The following is a 20,653-nucleotide window of genomic DNA, read 5'->3' as shown; positions in this document are numbered from 1 at the left end:
GTGAGATTGTTTACATCAGATAGCTTTAAAAAGAACCTTTCAGCTTCTGAATAAACCTTGCACTGAAATGGATTGATAACGACAAATTATTCGGTTTGTTCACTGTCCCCTTCTGAGTCAAATAAAAAACTGTTCTGTCAGTCAACTGGGGGGAATAAGGATGGCGCAGTGGTGAGAGCGTTCGCCTCCCACCAATGAGGCCCGGGTTCGATTCCGGCCCGGTGCCATGATATGGCGGTTGAGTTTGTTGTTGGGTCTCGCCTTGCTCCGAGGTTTTTTCTCTGGGTTCTCGGCCGGTTTTCCTTTCTCCACGAAAACCGACATCTCCAAACTCCAATTCGGCCCGCATGAAAACCAGCTAAGGCTGGTGTGGCTTCCTCACTAAATATTGTAAATTTATTTACTTAAAACGTGAATAACCGGCAAAAGTCTATCTCAAGAATAAAATCTCCAAAACACGTGCACTCCGGTCAGGCGCGAGTTATATGCTACATTAAGGAGTCACGAAACCACGACGGCAACGGCAACGGAACGTCACTGAACAAAAGAATTAATGAGCAGTACAATGGCTGAGCACGTTGGTTATAATTCTTGATACATTTCTTTGCCGTCCTCTGCAAGACAACAACGTGAAATGACCAAATTCTGCGTTGTCTGGAGGACGTGAACCACGACGGCTAATGTTTTAAATTTTCATTTCAAATTTATCGCTGTGTTCCGAATTTAGTTTTGCGATAGTTTTGACAGTGAAGAACAAAGTAAATGACTTTAAAGTATCGCGAGATTCGTAGGTAAAATATAAATCCATTTTTTAATCGACGTTGTCCTCGGCGTCGCCGTCGTGGTTTCGTAAACTCTCTATTAACTACCATGGCCGCACATTGGGAAGTAGTTCTTATTAAGGTTGAATATACTCATGAATGAAAACACGTTTGACCTTTTTTTTATTCTCAATGTATCTTGCAGTGGTTAGCTCCCTTACACGAAAGATATTACTGCCGAATGCTGAGATCCCACAAAGTTTCAATCACTTACTGGGTCCATCAGTCATTGTGTTACGACAGTGAAACCACACAGGTTCAGTTTCTTTATGTTTGATTTTGATTACTTAATCTTGCGCCTCATTTCTCTTTAGAACGGACCAAAAAAAGATAACTTTATAAGAGCAATAAAAACTCAAGAATGGTCAAAAAATGTTGAATGATGGTTGTTCTATAGAGCCATATATTATTATCATATATGTTACGTAGTTCTACGAAAACGCAGCGCCGTACCGCTGAGTTTCCAACGTTGACCTTTCGAGTGTTAGCCTTTCTCCAAGAGATTATCAAGGTAAGAGAGTGAATCCCCCATATAGGCCCTCTACCCAAGGTAATCCCTCTTAAGTTATTTTTAGACATGGTACCCAGCTCCTCCGAGGATGTTACTCGCGCGATGCGTGGACAGTCGAAGCGACCTTCTCGAAACTTCATCGTGGAAGAACTGGGTACCATGTCTAACAATAACTTAAGAGGGATTACCTTGGAGATAAGACCTTTATGGGAGACTCACTCTCTTAACTTGATAATCTATTGCCTTTCTCCTATTTCTCACTGCCTTGTGGGAGAAATCATGCGAGATCTTCGGATCTTCAAGACTTCTAGGAATGTTCTTACAGAACAGCGTTGCAGGTTACAGCCTGAATAACATCTACGAGATTTATACACGGGAGTGAGTCTTCGCCGTAGTCGTTCGTAACGGCCCAAACTAAGGTTGCAGAGGAGGCTACAGCGGTGCAAGAGAGCAAGTATTTTCGTTCTGCTTCAATGCCATTTAATTTATTGCTAGCTGTTTATTTGTTTTTGATCCACTAAAGGAATACAGTTAGCTCATTTAGGCTTCGCGTGATATTTATCAGTAGTCTTCTACCTGCACACGCCAAATTCGTGAGAGAGGCTACAAATTCGTTCTGCCGTGTTTTAGGACAAAGCGTTTTTAAAATTTTTTGGTAAGTTTACCTTCCTTTCTATCACGCCCTTTCACTTTAAATTAAAACGGATGTTTTGAATTGCAGTTTTTAATTTAAAAACCATTATTATTGTTATTATCAACCCGCGCGCAACAGCAGCAACAACAACAATATATTTATTTTCTTAATACAAATGCAAATGCACGCAAGCACTGGGGTATTTTGGTGTTTAGCCTCAAGCTGGAGTCCTCAAGTGTCACTAAGGCCCACTCAGGCGAGGCTTCTGAAATTCCTCCACGTTTGATTAACGTCAAAGCCACAGTATTAATATTTTGTTTGTCTTTGATTATGCTATCCTATATTGCTCTGACTTTTCTCTTGTTATTTAACCAATAACCTGAATGCAGGCCTGTTACCGTCAAAATAAATCAATCGTCTCTCAGAAATTAAAGGTTCACATCCAAATCGTCCATTTCACCTTAACAAGGTGGAGACTTCGAAACTATTTGGATGGGCTCGTACAATGTATATCTAAGAGCTATCTAAACTTGATGCATGTTTTACAACCGGCCTGAACGAAAACCAGATGTGCTTCCTTAAAACTTGTTGGGTCGTTCAGGGAGGCTATTGGGTCCGGGCTATTGGGGCTCGAATTTGCTTGTTAATTTATCATTTCTGCCCACAAATGTGGACATTAACGTACGTGACAACTGGTTTTCTTCATTGAACGTTCAAAATTCTTCCAAATTCTCATAAAACGTTATTCTTTTATTCCCTTCGAACGGAAAGCACCCTCGAGTTGAGGCGCTCCACAGCCCACTAAACAACGCCCAGAGGACTGTCCTACATTGATCCAGGAAATGATGATCATGCGCATCTCTCATGAGAGCCAAGCATATCTCATTAGGGTGGGTTTTGAAAAACTGGTGCATGGCGCTATATTTTTCGCTCTTCTTATGATCAAACCAAAATGAAGTGTCGTCTAATTTGCTCGTGCTGGGGTTATGGAGGCAAATGGTGAGAAATTGAGCCGCAGTTACTTTAAGACCAGAGTTGAAAAGTTGTTACAATTCGCGTAAAAGAAATTGTTACATTTTGCGCCAAAAATTGTTACAATTCGGGTTAATGTTACATTTTGCGTTAGTCAACGCCAAAAGTCGAAAAAACTGTTGAAGAAACTGCATGAAAGTTACATTTTTGTATTGCTCGTTCAACATTTTTCTAAATAAGTTGTTAAAGTTTCATCTTTCAAACATGTCCGTCAAATAAATACCGTTGCTTCCATGGAAACCTAATGGTCCAAGTACAATACCAAGTCATACCAGATCGATTTGCAGATAAATTTCAGATGAAGTCGCAAAGTTTGTAAAGATTAAAAAAGTTTTGTTAAACCTACTGTAAAAAAAATTCATAGTGTAGTACCTACGCTATGATGATATCTAGACGTCCGCCATCTTAGATCCACCATCTTGGATTTCTTGAGAAAGTACCAGAACATGTGCAACACTAATACATTAGTTAAGCCAAGCCTAAAAGCGGAGCTCCTGATTAAATAATTAACCATAAATGAAAAAGGATATTTTTCCCTGGATCAGAAACTCAAAAAAATGATCAATTGTGAGCATATGATTGTTCAGTGTGTGGTTTCACTATTTTTTCTAGTTACATTTTAACAAACCATACCTAATGAGTGTACCCAAGATTGTAGAAATTACGCACGCAATATATCGGGGACTTTCCAAGAGACGATTGTGCAGGGAGTGTGTCGGAAGAAAAGTCAACAACACGTCAGGGTTTCATTTGCGCCAAAATTTTGCCTTTGCATGGACTCCCTTCCTCTCCCCCAGAGTAATAACCTGGCTTGAGTCCGTGATCCAATCGAAAACCCAGTACCTGGTCAGCGGTCAACTTCAAAAAACACGCGGCCTCGATGAGCTCTTGACCTGAGCCCGCGATGTGGTCACGTAATGCTGTTCATCGGATACCTTATTCTGACAGCTGTCAATTAATTGTAACATGGATGTCCAATATCAAAGATTTACCTATGGTAATGGTGCTACTCTCTTATTTTTCATGACGTACGGACGTACGGACAGTCACGTGACAACCAACATTTTTGAGATCAATGGGTTACCAAATTTTCTAAGGCATGGGGCTTCGGTTGCGTGCCTTCGGTGCGCAGGAGCTCCGCTAATACAAAAATGCCAAAAATCCTAACACTGTTGAAATAACTCTGTGAAGGTTAAAGTTTGGTAGCGCTTGTTAAACAGTTTGCTAAACAAGTTGTTTTTCAAATACACCTGTCAAAATACGGTTGCTGCTATGAAAACATCAAGTATCATTTCATACCAGATTGCTTCAGATAAATATCAGATCAGCATTTACTTAAAATTAAAAGAAGTTATAACAGTCAAATTTAACGTGGGCACGAAACCCTTCTGGTCTGAATAGGGTATGGTAAACGAAAAACCAATACAGACAAAGGCATAAAAGTAGACGGAAATTTTTGCACCATAAAGATCCCTTTAATATTCTTTGATCCGTCATGATCTAAAACCAAAACCATTGCTATCCCCTTGTCCCTTCACCAATGTTTTCTGATGCGATGAGCCGTGTTACATCCTTGGTTGGCTTGCAATCATGGAAAACAGGTCACTCTGAAAAAGGAAAGTGATAATGTTCAGCATGTAACGTGTTCTGCGAAAATGAGCCCTTTTTGTTTTTGTGTAATGGCATACGTGACTAATACATGCCTAATATGACTAAGATGATCAGGTATTATCAATCAATAACACGAGCTATTTTGAAAACGTATCGTTTGGTCTAGCTCCCTCGAGTCACCTGTAGCTCGGTGTTTGAGTGCCCAAACCGCTCTCTTGTGGAGACTTCTGTTGCGTTATTATCATACAAGCGTGCTTCTGTTGTATGTCGCATACAGAGGCTGCGTGTATACTCCCCGCCTCATATAATATCCTCGGAAGACTCTGTAGAGAAGGGCGTCCGACATAGTGGGAAGCAAGTAAGAGGTTGACTCCTGTTAAGAGAGCTCGACTTCCTATCGGGTAACTTGCTCACTTGGCCGATTTTCATCTTTCCCAGGATTTTGCACGTTTTCATTTTAGATTAGACGTGACTGTCATGTGACACGAGAAATACGTGGGCAATTCAACATTTCTAATGCAAGAACTCTTTGCATATCGATGTGAATTTCAAGCGTGAGCGTGCTCCCTTGCTTTTGGCTGTTCGACTGATTCTTCTAGCCTTTTCTAAATATAAAATGTTATTAAGTACGTGTCTATTTTGTATCCATCTCATTCATCCTCGGTTTGTCGCACGATGTGCCCTAAAGGGCCTTTCTAATTCCGCATTCTCATAATACACATTATAATATGGAGACGAGTGTTTTACTGGAAAACACACAAGTTTTACCAGTAAACACAACATGCCTAAAATGCGAACGAAATTTCATCCGGGACCCTGACCCGTTGTTTCTACCACTCGAAAATAAAATTCGCCGCCGTGTGCTATGCATTATTTGTTAGTTTATTAAAAAATCCATGTGGTGTGACCTTTGACCCGGCTCACTGATGAGCCACAGATTTAATAAGATCAAGTAAAAGTAAACATTTTCCGTGTTTTTATCGCGTTATAGAAATACGAGAGGAAGTTAATCTGGGAGAGTGAGAAATACACTGGGGAAACGAGTTGCAGAACTTTTTCGAGTTCTTCCAAAACTTTCAGGAGTGTTTCTGTAACTCACTTGAAGCGCATAAAAAATGTCAACTTTTCTACTTCCTCTCCATTTTCAGTTCATCTGAAGACAATTGGAATTGGAAACGCAGGATAAAGTGACGAAAGGAAGACGACCAATTTTCTTAATTTTGTTCCTTAGACTTTCCTGTAAATCACGTTTGGCTCAGTATTATCGTTAACTTGTGTCAGAAAAAGAGTAAAAGCAAGCGATTTGAACGGAATTTTCTTTTGTTTCCTGTTTAGAGAGCTAAAGTAATCACCACCACGACGACTGAGGTGGACGACGCAAGCGCGATCGAAGAATCTTGTCATCGTTTTCTCGTCGACGAAGCCAAAAAGAGTAGTCTCACGTCGTCGTGAACATAAATAATTGTAACTCTCTGAAAGGAACAAATTTACAATCATTTGTCATAGCTCTTAACAGGTTGGAGTTTTTATTCTTTTGTGAGGTTTTCTTTAAATTCCGCTGTTCGATTTGATAAATATAAAACATGCACTTTCTTTCCCTCACACAGACGCGACAGCTATCAAAACAAGTCAGGCGGAAAGCGGCTGAAGTTTATGTCAGTGTGTTTAATGAAAACGAACAGTTACCACTACAAGTACAATGTTCGTTTTAGAAAGGAAATGGCCCACAAAGAGAGACATAAAAACATGACCTATATGTACCTTTACACCGCTTCTTTTTCCCTTTGTTGCAACGCCTCGTTTGCAAAGGTTCTCCCAGTTGTGTGCAGTTTTTCCCGCCGTTTAATGGTGGCGGATTTGAGCAGTTCCGCTCTCGTCTACGTGTTCCAGGATTGCAAGTCGTCGAGCAACGGCTCCACTTGCTCCATGGTGTGTAGCCGCCATCAACTACAAAGAAAAAAGAACGGAGGTACTGGTGTGAATGTAATGTATTCATTTCAACATCTTCATTGAACGGAGCAGTCATTGGCAGTGTATTTTCAACCATCTCCTTCATTGCCCGGCAATCTTTCCCGCCGTACTGCGTTACAGGGTTTTTGCAAGTGCGCACTCGTTTACGTGTTCCACCGCCACATGTCACTGGGCAGGCGTCCCATGGCTCTAAGCAGAGAATCCTCCATCAACTGTCAACAGTTACTACTATTAGCATCAGCTGAGTTTGGTTGAGGAAATGATCTCAAGTGTTCAAGTTTCGTGAATTTCCTCCCGGGTTGTAATAGACCAATTTCGATATTTTAAAATTCAGCCTAAAACAATAGACCTCAGCACGAGGTTCTGGGAAATAAATACAGAGTTCGTGGGGTTTATTCCCCAGAGCCTCGTGCTGAGGTCTATTGTTTTAGGCTGAATTTTAATATATCGAAATTGGTCTATCAATCGAGGTATTTCTTTTGTAGACTGACGCTGAATTATCTTTGCTATATTTATGTTATTCGATTCAGTAAATGAGAGGATTAATTAAACAAGAGGTTATCACAATAAAAAGAAGCATCAAATAGTTTCATCATTAATACACAACATTACAAAACGTTCATTTGTCTTGTTTTTTTCCACGGATGTTTACCTGGGCAAGGACTTTCATTGCAAGCCTCACTTTCCTGACTCGGTCCCAGGGACAAGCAGTCTGCTTCACCGTGCTGTGGAGTGGGATTGTTGCATGATCGGCTTCTTAAGCGGAATCCTGCACCACACGTGACCGAACATTGGTCCCATTCTCCCCAGTCAGAGTAGCCACCTTCGACTTGATGGAGTAAAATATGATCACAGTTTTGATACATTGTAATACATTATAAGGTAAAAGGCCCATCCTCCCTGTTATGATTCCAATTTGAACAATTACTAGAAAAGATTGCTAGAGATATATTTTGACCCACGAGAGCACTGGGGATAATTTCGCTTTTTGAGACTGAGAGGGACTGGTGTTTGAAATACAAGGAGTGACAGTCTGTTTTAGGGATTTCAACAATGCCCTTTCAATTGAGGTTATACCCATGTTGAACTGAACTGATTAAACCGTCAATAACACAACGTTAAAACTAGTCTCCGGCTGAATGATGCAGCTGCAACTGTCAATGAACATTCAGGAAAGTTTGTTCGTCTAATTAATTAACAAATTTATCTTCGCACCACTATTCTTCGCTTAAAAAGTGAGGTTAATTTTTACTGAGACAGTCTTATGTGAGGATAGTATTCTGCATGGAACTTAGTTAAAAGAATATCGCAACAAAGTGTCACATGGTGTGGTAAGTGATACGACTGTCTTTATGAGGAAAAGTCATGGGTAACATTACAACTTACTTGATTCACAACCATACAACTCCATTCTCATTGAAATGTGTGCATGCCATTCTTGGGGAAGAATTCGAACGTACTGGGCGTGGATTGGCTGGATCAAATCATTAATGACAACGGTATTTTGATCCTTGCTGCCGTTGTATGTCTAAAATTATAGAATGTATTACACGTTGCTTGTTCATTAGAAAAGTCCTTACATAATTACTGAAAATAATTATTTTCGTCATTGTGTGAACTTACATTCTCAAACTCATTAATATTTCATCAAGTTTTAACAAAGGAAATTATGACTGTGACGTTTTTTGGATATATGATCTTAATTAGCATAAATTTTTCACGATTTTATTTTTCCGTTTTCTCTTTAGTTTTAGTTTAGATTGAGAAGGTATATCAAACACTCAAGACATAGTTGACCACTTTTCCCAACGTCTCGAAGTTCGTCAAAAATACTCCGCTGCGCGTCGTATTTTCAAATCTCTTCTCGATGTTTGGAAATGTGGTCAAACACGGTCTTTCGTGTTTATATATTACGTGAAACACGTTACTTTCACCTCAAGTTAGATAAAGCGGATACTTTCTTCAAAATTTGGTACCTGACGCATGGCAAATACAATTAATTTTGAACATGGGATGGTATAAACATACTTGCATAACACGCGTGAAGCAGATGTTGCATATTATGACGATCATGAGCTTGAAACGACATGCTGCGGAAACTACAGTAGGACTGCAGCTCTTTAAAGAACCGGTCTTGTATATAATTCTATGTTTAATAATTCATTTCTCTTATTTCTTGATCACTCGTCCGTTTAAATTTCTCTTATGTTCATGTAATTTAATATTTGCCTCGACAAAAAAATTTTTTCTTCCGATCGTTACTTTCCATTGCAAGTTATGCTGACATTATTGGCAGAAATTATTTATTCAACGATAGTAAATTTTAAAAGAGGGAGCTTGTTACTTACCTGATTTTGGGTGGTAAAGTGTTGACCGTCCATGCTGTAAGACACCCTGTATTTCGTTACCCACTGCGCATAATCCTGCCTGCCCTGCATGCCTACTTTGGTTACTTCCATAATTTTACCAAGATTCACTTGAATCCACTGTCCTTTATCGTTTGTCCTGGCAGACCATGCGCCTGTTCGGCCCCCTCCTGCCATGTGGTCGATCCTGGCATTGTTCGGCCCATGATTGGAATCCCACTAGTTTTAACAGGAGGACCACAAATTAGTTACAACTGCAATTTCGAACGGTGAAGAAATTCGTTATCTCTAATATAGCAATACAGGCGGATTTAGAAGGCAAGAGGGCTGCGGACCCCACTTTTTTCTTGGATTTTAGGGAATAAAAAAAGCAGCATCTTTGGGAACAGTGAATTTTTATTCGGTTTGGGCGGGGGGGGGGGGGGGGGGCTGACTTGCGCTCTGCCACAATTTCTTCGTCTGCCACATCTGAATTTGCCCCTGAGTGTTGTTACGAAGTTACACATGACTTTGATCTGATCAATTCAGCTTCGACAGTTTAGGCCTAATAGTCCATTATGTATATAGTGATAACTCAATACTTCACTAATATCGTGCTTCCTACAGGTTTTTCACAAGCTACAAGCTACACTTAACGAATCTGACATTAATTCAATATGTAGTACTTGTATGGGTGATACAATTTTTGATACAATTTTTTTTTTATAATTTTTTTTTATTTCAACTGTCAGGCTCTTTATTGTTTTAGCTTCTATTGCACTTACCTCTGATGAAGCCGTTATGGACGAATCTGGGATTTCATCATTTTCCATTCCCAGGGGCGTTATACAATCTAAAAGGATAGTTAAAAAAGGTAAAGTCTCCATACAAGACGAGGGGCCCATAAGGCTGGCGCTTAGCTCCGGGTTCACTAGCATCAGGCGGCGAGGAGTATTTCTACTCCCTCTGTATGGAATGCTAGTCCATCAAAGGGTTATCCCCCACCATTATTTTCGCAGTTACCCATTTATACCTATACACGGGGTTGGGGGGAGAAAGAAACTGTGAATAACCAAGAGTGAGGTCTTCACGGGAAAATCTCAGACCGAGACCTTTCCTTGCCTAAGCCGAAGCTTGAGGCTAGGCCGAGCCTAAGAGGGCTAGACCGAGGCCTTGCAACATAATACTGTTTTATTACTTTTTAACTGGCTCAATATTTTATTATTTATTCATAGTGGAATAAGAACGAACAAATCGATAAACCAACCCACTAACGACCACATTAGCTAATTATTATAATATGGCTTATGTTTGTAGCCGATACGACGCGCACTCTGATTGGCTAATTCTAGGGCATTATTCCCCCGTAGTGCCACAGGCCGATTACAAACCTAACAGGTGATGGGAGCACAAAAGAAAAACGATAAAAACAAAACTTCACTGACAACCACAACAACATCTCTTACCCGCATCGCACCCGTATAATTCAAACCGCATTGAAATGTGTCCATACCATGCCTCTATGTCGAGACGGACAAAACGAGCCTCGATGAGTTGAGTAAGGGTATTGACGACAACACTGTGCTGGTCGCTGTTGGCTTCATAAACCTTCAATTATCACAAACATATGAGTCGATAAGGTCTTGTACAAATTATAAGTAAACTTTTTGGACAGACAGCATTTCACATTGATACTTTCAATATAAACCTCCACAATTGATCCGGTAATTATTCTGTAAGACAGAACTGAGAGTACTGTTGAAATTAAAAGCTTTAAATCACTTTTTGTAGCATCATTGTCGTTGCTTTAATAAACACAATTATGATAATTCTGATTGCAATTCCGATTAATTATGATATTTTGTGTCACTTCAGGTACATACGTGCTCTTATTTAAATCTGCAATGCCTGTCATGATGGTAGCAACTGAAGAGACAGATCATTACCTTTAAGTTTCGTTCCCATTTGTGTAAATTAAACTTAATGAAACTGCCGGTTCTGAGACGGCGGGGTCGGTCTGAGAAATCCGACATGGACATGGAGCTGGAGAAGTGTTAAGGTGGACAATGAACAGGGCGCTTAGCATAGAATGTCGGTGGTATAAAGATTAAATATGAATACCTTGCTCCCTATGTTGAGGCCATATATGTCCCTTGGCGAAAGTGTTACGCATGATGATGGTGATGATGATGATGATGATGATGATGATGATCCCTATGTTATCAGTAGTCATCATCATCGTCATCGTCGTCATCGTCAATATTAGCATGAGAAAATGAATCCACAGTTAAACATGCCTTCGATTGTACAAATATCACTTGATAACTCACATGATCTTGGGAATTGAACACCTTCCCAAATGTACTGTAAGACACTTTGAACCTCGTCACCCATTGTGCAGCGTCCTGACGGCCTTGACTTGCAACCTGAGTTACCCTTTTGACTTCTCCAAAATCTACCTGAATATATTGTGATTGGTCGTTTGTCCTAGAGGACCAAGCGCCCGTCTTTCCGCCGCCTGCCATATGGTACAACCTTGCATTGGTGGGTCCATGGTATTCATTCCACTTGGGAATAAAAGAAAAAACAATCTTCTCAGACAACCATGCATTATCACACGGATTGAACATTTCATACTCAAAATGGAGTGCGGCTGGGATCATTTGTGAGGAAGAGCAAAGCTACCTTTTTTGAGGTTCTCCGTAAACAAATGTGATACAGAAGCTGGGTTCTGTGATCGTTGCTGTGCTATCTTCATTAGTTGTACACTTGGAGGAGACTTTCATTCTCACACTTAAAACACGTCTATTTACCTTGCACACAAAGCGTCGAATATATAAAGATAGCGGAAACATGACTAAAAATTGTTAAACGTACCTCAGAGGAAGCAGTGATCGCTTTGTCGGGTATCGCCTTGTTTTCCATTCCCATTGGTGACGCGCATTCTGGTAACAAGGAAGTGAAATATATTAATTGTAAATGACCCAACGCAACAATTGTAACGTAAAAGTTATTCCTAACCAGGCAGAATTCCAGGTTGGATATTATTCCATTAATGGCGGGCCGATAGCCTTCCAGACCGGCACCTCCACTGTTTTAAAGCAGTCTCTTTAAGAAACGCATTGTGATTTAAGCTGAGATGAAGTTCAAAACATGTAGTGGACAAATAGACTTAAAAATAAGCTCCTTCTTCTGTCAGTTAGAGTACTTAGTATACTTGTCGTTCCAGTTTACTTTAGAATGTAAAATATGTTACGTGTTTGACCACTTTTAAAATCAACGAGAAGAGAATTGAAAATACAATACAAAGCGCAGTGGAGTACTTTTCGTGAGCTTCAAGGTGCTTAAAATTGTGATCAAACACTGTGTTGAGTGTTTTATATACATCTTCTCAATCGAAACTAATACTAAGGAGAAGACGAAAAAATAAAATCTTAAAAACCTAGATGTTAATTAAGATCAGAGTTCAGACATACAGACACCATCACGATCGTGGTTTTCTTGGTTTAAACTCGATGGCTTATTAAAGAACTTGAGAAAGCCTAATAAAATCGTAATAGACGCTAAACCATAAATACCTGATTTCAAACTGCATCCATAGAGCTCCATTCTCATCGAAATGTGACCGTACCAACCTTGAGGCTCAAGACGGATGAAGCGCGCTTTAATGGGTGCTTCTAAAGTATTAACTACGACGGTATTTTGATCCTTGTTAGCATCATACACCTACGCAATTAATGAAAAGCAAAGTTTTGAACCTCATAGACTAAGCACAGACTGCCTCCCCCCTCCCCCCCCCCCCAAAGAAAAGAATTAAAACAGTTTCAATAAGACTAAATACTTTTGAGACATTTCCGATCAAGTTTGCGGTTTTATATTTCCTTATCACTATTTATAAATGGTTTTTAGGTGCATACTTTAAATGTGCCTGTTTATATTTGTCTTCCTTTTTTCTACCATATATATTTTCATGTTTGCAATTAAGACACAGTTGTGCGTGTAACCTGTGTTTGTTATATACATAATGAAATTTACTCACTGAAAAGGCGCAAAATAAATTCTCATTCACAAGCCAGACTAAGTGGCGGAAAGCAAATCAAATGTCGCGTATCGCTTCTTTCACGTGTGGAGAAAACGATACGTCCAATATTAATCAGGAGCTGCGTATCATGTTTCTTCACATGTGAGCCGTGTTGGTGTGCCCCACGATTCTCACCGCGTATCACCGCGATTCTCATTCATGCCCGACTGGTAACATTTAACTTTTCAAACCGTTAATTCGCAAAATTATATAAATTCGCTCTACGGACTGTTTTCAAAGACGGATTTCCTTGAAAAAATTAGGAAGAAAAGATTTGTCGCGTGTGCAACTTTGGTAGAGGAATATGTTGAAAGCATGGATAACAGAAACAAGAGGGAAAAAACTAAGCGAGATTTGCAACTGTTCGAAGGATTTTTGAGAATGGAAAAGAACGAAAAGAGGGAAGTACACAAGAATGTGTAGTGACTAAGAATGTTAGACCATGTTAACTTCCAAGGCCAATTTTTCGTATTTCCATTTGGAAGGGTATTCCTCCCTCCATGTGACCTTATGAGATACCAATCTCCAATCTTGGAAAGGCGTGGTTTAAGCGGAAACTGAAAAGTTCGATTTCAGGGAAAAAACGTTAGAATCGTTCAAAATATATATTATTTGAATCGTTATCTTTGCGTTTTAGAGATATCTAAACCGTAAAAACTTTGTAGGCGAATTGTTGCTGCATCGTTTCAATCTGTGCCTTTTCACAGTGCACTTTCCTAGTCAATAACTACAGTAAACGGTAAATTTGCGAAAGTAACGACCCCTCGTAAGTAAAGACTCCCCGAAAATAACGTCAAAAAATCGTAGCCGCTAATAAATCCCGAAAGTAGCGACCCCTCCGAAGGTAGCGAGCCCATCCTAACTTTCAAGAAAACAATACATATTATTTTGTTTCTAATAGTCAAGTGAAAGTTAGGTACCGTAACTTGAGTGAAGGCAATCTCCAACAAGGGAAGGTATCTCTTACGCTACGAAGCGTTAATTGTGAAATGTCAATTCGTGCTTTACTAGTGAATTTTGTGCAGTCACGGTTAAGAGAAAACCCGTAAAATTTTCTTCAGGTAACAGGAACAAGCTATAGGAAACTTTGACACAAATTAATATCATTTTCTACCGAAGCATATTAGAAGGGACGTTTCTTAAAATTTGAATTAAAAACTCGACCAGTGCACTAAGATATTTTTACAGCAGAGTAATGTAGCAGTGTGTCATGAAGGAGAAACAGTTTACGGTATCTGACAAGCTTTCCTTCCGACCACCGACAACACGATCTAGAAATGAAGAAATCGCCCATATGGTAGCAACACAGATTTAACGTGATTTGAACTGGAACGAAGAATTGTATCTGGTGTTTTAAGAGCTGTTTTTACGAATTTCCGGGTTTTTTTAATTCGTAAAAGAGCTTATCCGTACCAACTTTATATAACGTTTTTTGCTTCCCAAAAGTAGCTATCCTTCGAAAGTAACGACCCCCGAAAGTAACGAACCCCAAAAGGCTGCTAATTCCGGAAGTAACAAGGGCCGTTACTTTCGAAAGTTTACCGTATTCACATAACCCAACCGAAATATCTTAGTACGGTTGGAAGAACGTACATAATTGTGAAATAATGCAAGGAAAACAAAAAATCATTGCCAGTAATTTCCAGAGTCACACAGCGTACGTAGTAGAACATAATTTTGCGTCTTTTGCATCTGCCTACCTCGTCGTTGGAAGTAAAAATCTTTCCGTCTGTACTGTAGGACACCTTGTATTGGGTCACCCACTGAGCAGAATCTTGTCTACCTTGTGTACATATCTTGGTCACTTGGAAATTTTCTCGAAGATCCACCTGAATCCATTGTGATTTGTCATTTGTCTTAGACGACCATGCGCCCGTCTTTCCGCCACCTGCAGTAAAATTCAGCCTTGCATTGGTGGGTCCATGATTTCCATCCCACTAAGAAACGAAAAAGATATCTTTTCATGAAACCTTGCATAAACTCGCACCGTTTGAACATTATGGACCCAAAACGGAGCGCGGTGTCTTTGAACAGAGCAATATTCTTCGCATTGGACGCTACATGGCTATCACAATCCCACTTACAAATTAAAACAATTGAAAAAGAAAATTTCAATAAGATATATAATTTCTATTTAAAACATTGCTTCTATTTGTTTTTGAACCCCTTCTGATCCTCCCGAGACAAAACGTTCCCCCTTGTACGCCAATGGTGGTCAGGTATAATGGGTTCCTGACTTCTTATCAAGCCAAAAGTTCTATACCGAAGAACAGCATGGATACAGCTAAATGAATCTTGGTCCAGCATTGGCATCTTTGTTTGGATTATTTTTGTGCTGAAAATGATTTGATATATCAATGTGAAGAGAACTTCATTTTAGAGTGTCAAAACAGATTGATCCCAATTTGCTATTTAAAGTTTGGATATTCCATAGAATGATAGGCCCAAAAAACATAACACAAGAGATAAAATGAAATGAACTGAGATAACAAAAAAAGTATCTTCCCGAAAAGAGATTAAATGGAATTTGTTTACGTTAACCCTTACGTACCTCAGATGAGGCTGTGATGGCGTAATCGGGAATTGACCGGTTCTCCATTCCCAGTGGCCCAGCACATTCTGCAAAATAAAAAAAGAAAGAAAGAAAAAAACATATAAGCAGAAAATCAAATCTGCGCAGTAGTTGAAAGATGAGGATGGTCAAGTTTTGAACCATGGCCTTAACAGGAAGTGTATTCCTATTCACGTAATTCACCGCAAGCTGCTGTGAAACGAGCGACAGATCATCAAATCCTGCACCGCCAAGAGTCAGCGAAGCCCTTGGACGAGTGCAGAAGCGGAAATTTTAATCGACCTCTACAAAGAACACAAGGGTACGTTAAAAAAAAAGCGGCAGTTGGCAAAAATGACACGATATGCCGATGAATGAATAATTTCGTGATCACAATGTTACGCGCAGTGTGTTTTCAAAACGTAAAAGATGGCTTTCCCCAGTCCCTAGGCGCCACAATCTAATTGCTACACGTTTCACTATCGGTACCGCTGCTCAAAAGCGAGTGTTTCTTTTTGTCATAAATGGTGAAAGAAAACGCAAAGCGCTTGAAAGGACTCGATGTTCATTCTAATTCGGAGGTGCTCTCAATAGTTGTCATGCTTGGCGGGATTCCTGGTGATTTCCTCAACCCTTTGCTGATTGCTCGGACATGCCCAAACTCGAGGACGATTCATTCGACGGCGATAGAGAGCACTCTGATATCTACGCAAAATCAACGTCATGTTTTTGTTTTGTTTTTTGGTTTTTGGTTTTTTTTGTTTTGTTTTGTTTTGTTTTTTTGTTTTTTTTTTTAAATCAACGTCATGTTCACAAGATCTGTCTTGGAAATTTTGATAGTGCGCATTAGAGGGAAGAGGTACTGCGGTACCATCAGAGTGAAGAACACTTTGAACCATGAGCTTTCAGACAATAAAAAAAGGAAATTCAAAAAGAGTAAATAGTCAACAAGATAACGGACACAACCGTTAACTACCTGAAGTAAAAGTTGTTTATTGCTTGAAAACTAATTGCTTTTTTTCTTAAAGCCTTATTCAGTTGCTGGATGTTGACACTTTGAAGAGTTACAACTCAAAGGCGATATGACCTGTTTCTGTCAAATTTCATGGATTGTTGACCAAGGCTATTTCGGTTAAGATGGCTGGATATTGGCCAAGTTCTTTTTTTTTTTTTTTTTTTTTTTCGTTTTTATGGACCGAGACGGAGTCGAAGTCCATAAACCCGCAAAAAAGAAAAAACGAGCATGGCCTAATATATTGACTTTGAAGAGCCTGCAGACAGACACACAGACACACAGACAGACAGACAGACAGACGATTTCTTCAATATTTTCACGTTTGAGCTTTCCCACACTAAAACACCCTGTCATTCTAAACAACAAGCTGAGGCCAAAAATTGCAGCATTTCGCTAAAATTCTAGAACGAGCAATGAAGCTAATCGCTCTTTCAAACGCCATCTTTGTTTTTAGGATTTCGGCAGCGCTTGCGCAATAAAAGTCTAGACACAAAAGTCCCCTTTGCTACCGAATGACAATGCTTGTTTAAAAAAAGCCATTGTTAGTTTGATACCCAAAACGTATTCGTGTCCAACTACATATACATGTACCACGTACTTCTACCAAAAGTGCCCTGAAAACATAGAACAGGCAGATTTTGTAAAATACGATGTTTCAATAACTGTAGTTAAGTTAAAGGTTAAGTATTGCACTTAGCCATTCAAGGGCGCATCCCTTCCCCAGTCCCTAGCGATCTCCTGATACGGTTTGTAGTTCTTAGCAATTATATTCCTACCTTCCTTGTTGACAGGCCAAGCAACTGGGAACTGACTCAGATGACACAAGCCTTTGTTTTGAGGGTCATCATCCTCCGGGTATGTCGGAGTACAGTCTGGCAGAGAAATTCCACTTTTCTCAAATTCTTCTCCACATTCTCTCTTTACCTGGAAAAAATAGCAATAACAATTTTTTTTATCGAAATCGTAGCTCGCTGTGATATACCAAACACGATCGCTGTAATATACCAAACACGAAAAGTCATAATAGGCGGTATTTAATCGAGTTTCCACATCCAGAGAAGAAAGTTCAAGCAGATTATTTTGATGAAATTCGAGGCGTCTGGAAATGCGACGAAACACCGTCTCGAATTTTGTATCTCCTCGATTGAAACGAGCGGTAGTTAGGGAAACCATGGAGAAATAAAATCATTAGAATCTCTCCTAACAAGATCTCTGGGTTCGAGAACTCATTATAAAACAGTTTATGACTCGGCAAAATCTTTGCACTTTTAATGGAGTAGCCACAGTCTTTATCGCTATACGTTTTACAAAATACATAAAATATAAACCGACCTGTTCACAGACAGATCTGCAAGGCACATACACGGACAGATCGTTGGGCTTACATGGAGGGACAGTGGTATAACACAGATACTTTTCAAACACTGGTGAACATTTGGAGTCTTTGATGCTTTGAAGAACAGTTACGCTAGATTGATGTTTCTCCGGAACAAACGTCTGACTATAATGGAGATCTGTGGAGCAGTATTTTGGTTCCACAACTCTGCTACAATTACCACCACGTCTTGGGACTAGAAAAAAGAAGCGATAAAAAAGAAGAAAAAAGCAAGGTAAGAAAACAAATTGCATTGTAGAAAAGAAGAGCAGAATTGGCGAGGGAAATTAAAAGAACACAATGATCTTTGAATTGGGATGAGACGGGACGTGTTCAAATCCATGGTCACCGACTGGAAACAATTTTAACTTGGTGTCCCTGCTTTAACTCCTCAGAAAGACTTATCTACTTGCCAACTGCAGCACACAGGAAAAAAAGGAGACGCTCTGTAGAGGCCAAATGTGAAACCTAGTCACGAAAATGCTATGTAAAGATGACATAGTCAACAGTCTACCACATGAGCAGTCACACCGACAAAACTAAGGGGGGAGGTTATTTTGCGACTCTGCGAGCCCGAGCTTCGAGCCTCGAGTCGCGAGTCTCTCAGTTTCCGAGCCCAGAAAGATTGCCCTCATAATATCCAAAACCAGGCATAATGCCCTAATATGGTATTTATTATAGGCTGGGTGCTTTCACTGGCGCCAAACTGACCGGTCAGAGATCAGTGGGAATACCCGAGGAAAATGGAACGACATTTTCTGATCAAACCGGTCCAACTAGGAGTAATGGCTCTTACCACTGTTTATTCCTTTCCGAATTCTCTACATAAGTGAAGAGATGTAGCGCAATGAACCGGTTTGTCAAAAATGGAACTGCAAATTTCGGTCGACCGAAATAAGTTGACCACCTCCAGAGGTGATTCCGAAAATTCCGGTCGGAAGGAACCGAAACGGACCTTTCCATCTGACTTCCGACTGAAATTTTCGGAATCTTTGGCGTAATGGAAAGCACCCGCGGTCTTTATGTGTCGCTGCACTGTAGCATGGCAAGTGAGGTTATGGAGAGTTTTTCTTTTTTTAAATTTATTTCTACCAATTACGCAGATATTTTAGGACGGACATGTTTCCCATCTTGCTTTTGAATCACCATGCAGATTTTGGTAACTGCAAGCGAGGTGAACTTTTGCTAATTTTTAATTAGTTTGCAAGGATCGAGTTGTGAGTTTTTTCAGCGTAATAAATTGTACTGACTTTCACTGGGCGAAGTTTCGCCTTATAGCGAAATGAAGGGTCGCTGAAGTACATAAAGAATTTATATTCCAGCAAGATAGTCGAGATTAAAGCAAATTAAAAGTTCAAATAAAGCTAAATAAACTGATGTGTAAATATGGTTATAAACCAACTCCGGCTTATCATTGCCGGGCGGATGGGTTTCATCCCCAAACTATTGAATTTCTCGAAATGAGCGGACGTCCTGTCATTTGATTTTACTGGGAAACCATTTTAAAAAAATTAATAGTAACCTTGTTTGCCAAGAGACAAAACAACGGACAATTGACCGCCAAAAAAACAATTATATGAATCTTTCGTGGCGGTGCTTGATTAATGCTCTCTGTATATCATCTTGACAATTACCTAAAATTCGCCTCACTTGAACGCTTTCGGTTATGCGGATATTAGTCAATTTTACATAATCAACATTTTGATACGAAAAGTTACAAGGGAAACTCAGAATTACATCCATAGCTGAAACTATAAACTTACCTGCAAAATCCGTTCGGTGAAATTACATTCAATACAGACGGAAAATTTTCTTGAGCGGAGTTTCAGGCATAAAAGAAAATCGAAAATTTTTGTTTCTTCTGCCTGCCAAGTGTAGTATTTATTGAGTAAAACGTTAACGTTTAAATTAAAAACTCGAAAAAAAAAGAAAGAGAAAAAAAAACGCAGCGGCTCGCAAAAATAGGCTTGCGGCTCCGGCAGGCAGTCTCGCACATTAGTTACCACTCCTGCCGCACCTTGCAAACCTTCCTGAAAGGACTTATATCTCGTGTTAATGCCAATACTTGTACTTACCAGCAGCGGCAGAAACGCTTGGAGTAAACCCCTCGGGTATAAAACAAGTTTCAGAGTTACTATTCTGCTCTGGTAACAAATCACAGAGCGCTCTGAACATGCCAGCGTGTGAGGCCACCGACAGAAGTGTCTGACACTTGCTCACAAACTCCAAACAGACACTGCGACAGGGAAGAACTGGCGTCGGCCGTCCTTGCACGCACTTTGGCATGTACAGCGAGCACATTATTGTCTTGCTATATGGAGAACAGTGGTGCAAAAACGACAGGAAATACTCAAGACTTTTTTCTTTGACCTGTTGGTATGGCTGACCATCAATCGCTGGAAAGTCCGCAGTGAGGTCATAACCAGCCCCTCTACAAGCTTTGGCTGTGAGAGGGACACACTTTGTAGGACCATCTGTGAATTTAAGAAAACCTATTAACTAAGATTAACTTCTTTGATTTGTTCATAGTATGTCTTCGTTTTTGTGGTTTCTGTTATTTAATCGTTTGGTTACTGACAGCTTTTTATGCATCATCATCATCATCATCATCATCATTATTATTATTATTATTATTAATCATTCAATATTCATTATTCATTATTCATTATTATTATTATTATTATTATTATTATTATTATTATTATC

At 39.7% G+C, this 20,653-nt stretch overlaps 1 protein-coding gene across 1 annotated transcript; it reads right to left on the bottom strand.

Annotated features, from left to right (window-relative positions):
- Positions 1–4,451: 4,451 nt before the first annotated feature.
- On the bottom strand, positions 4,452–7,626 carry LOC149111664 (ectin-like). The gene is made up of 3 exons (XM_089289773.1): positions 7,233–7,626; positions 6,371–6,556; positions 4,452–4,605 (listed from the first exon to the last, which is right to left on the bottom strand). Exons 1-3 carry the CDS (start codon positions 7,444–7,446, stop codon positions 4,601–4,603), a joined length of 405 nt encoding a protein of 134 aa, XP_089145899.1. The 5' UTR covers positions 7,447–7,626; the 3' UTR covers positions 4,452–4,600.
- Between the last annotated feature and the right edge of the window lie 13,027 nt (positions 7,627–20,653).

The sequence above is a fragment of the Orbicella faveolata genome, unplaced genomic scaffold, assembly GCF_042242905.1.
Source record: "Orbicella faveolata isolate gen_17 unplaced genomic scaffold, um_ofav_v1 contig_2, whole genome shotgun sequence".
Classification (NCBI taxonomy): Eukaryota; Metazoa; Cnidaria; class Anthozoa; order Scleractinia; family Merulinidae; genus Orbicella; species Orbicella faveolata.
This window is presented reverse-complemented; position numbering and strand designations above follow the sequence as displayed.

Bases quoted from the DNA above. Each gene is read 5' to 3' on its own strand.
- LOC149111664 (XM_089289773.1), bottom strand. From the start codon at position 7,446: ATGTATCAAAACTGTGATCATATTTTACTCCATCAAGTCGAAGGTGGC. The intron at 6,557-7,232 runs GTAAACATCCGT...TTTTCTTTGTAG, and splicing joins CAATGAAAGTCCTTGCCCAG to TTGATGGCGGCTACACACCA.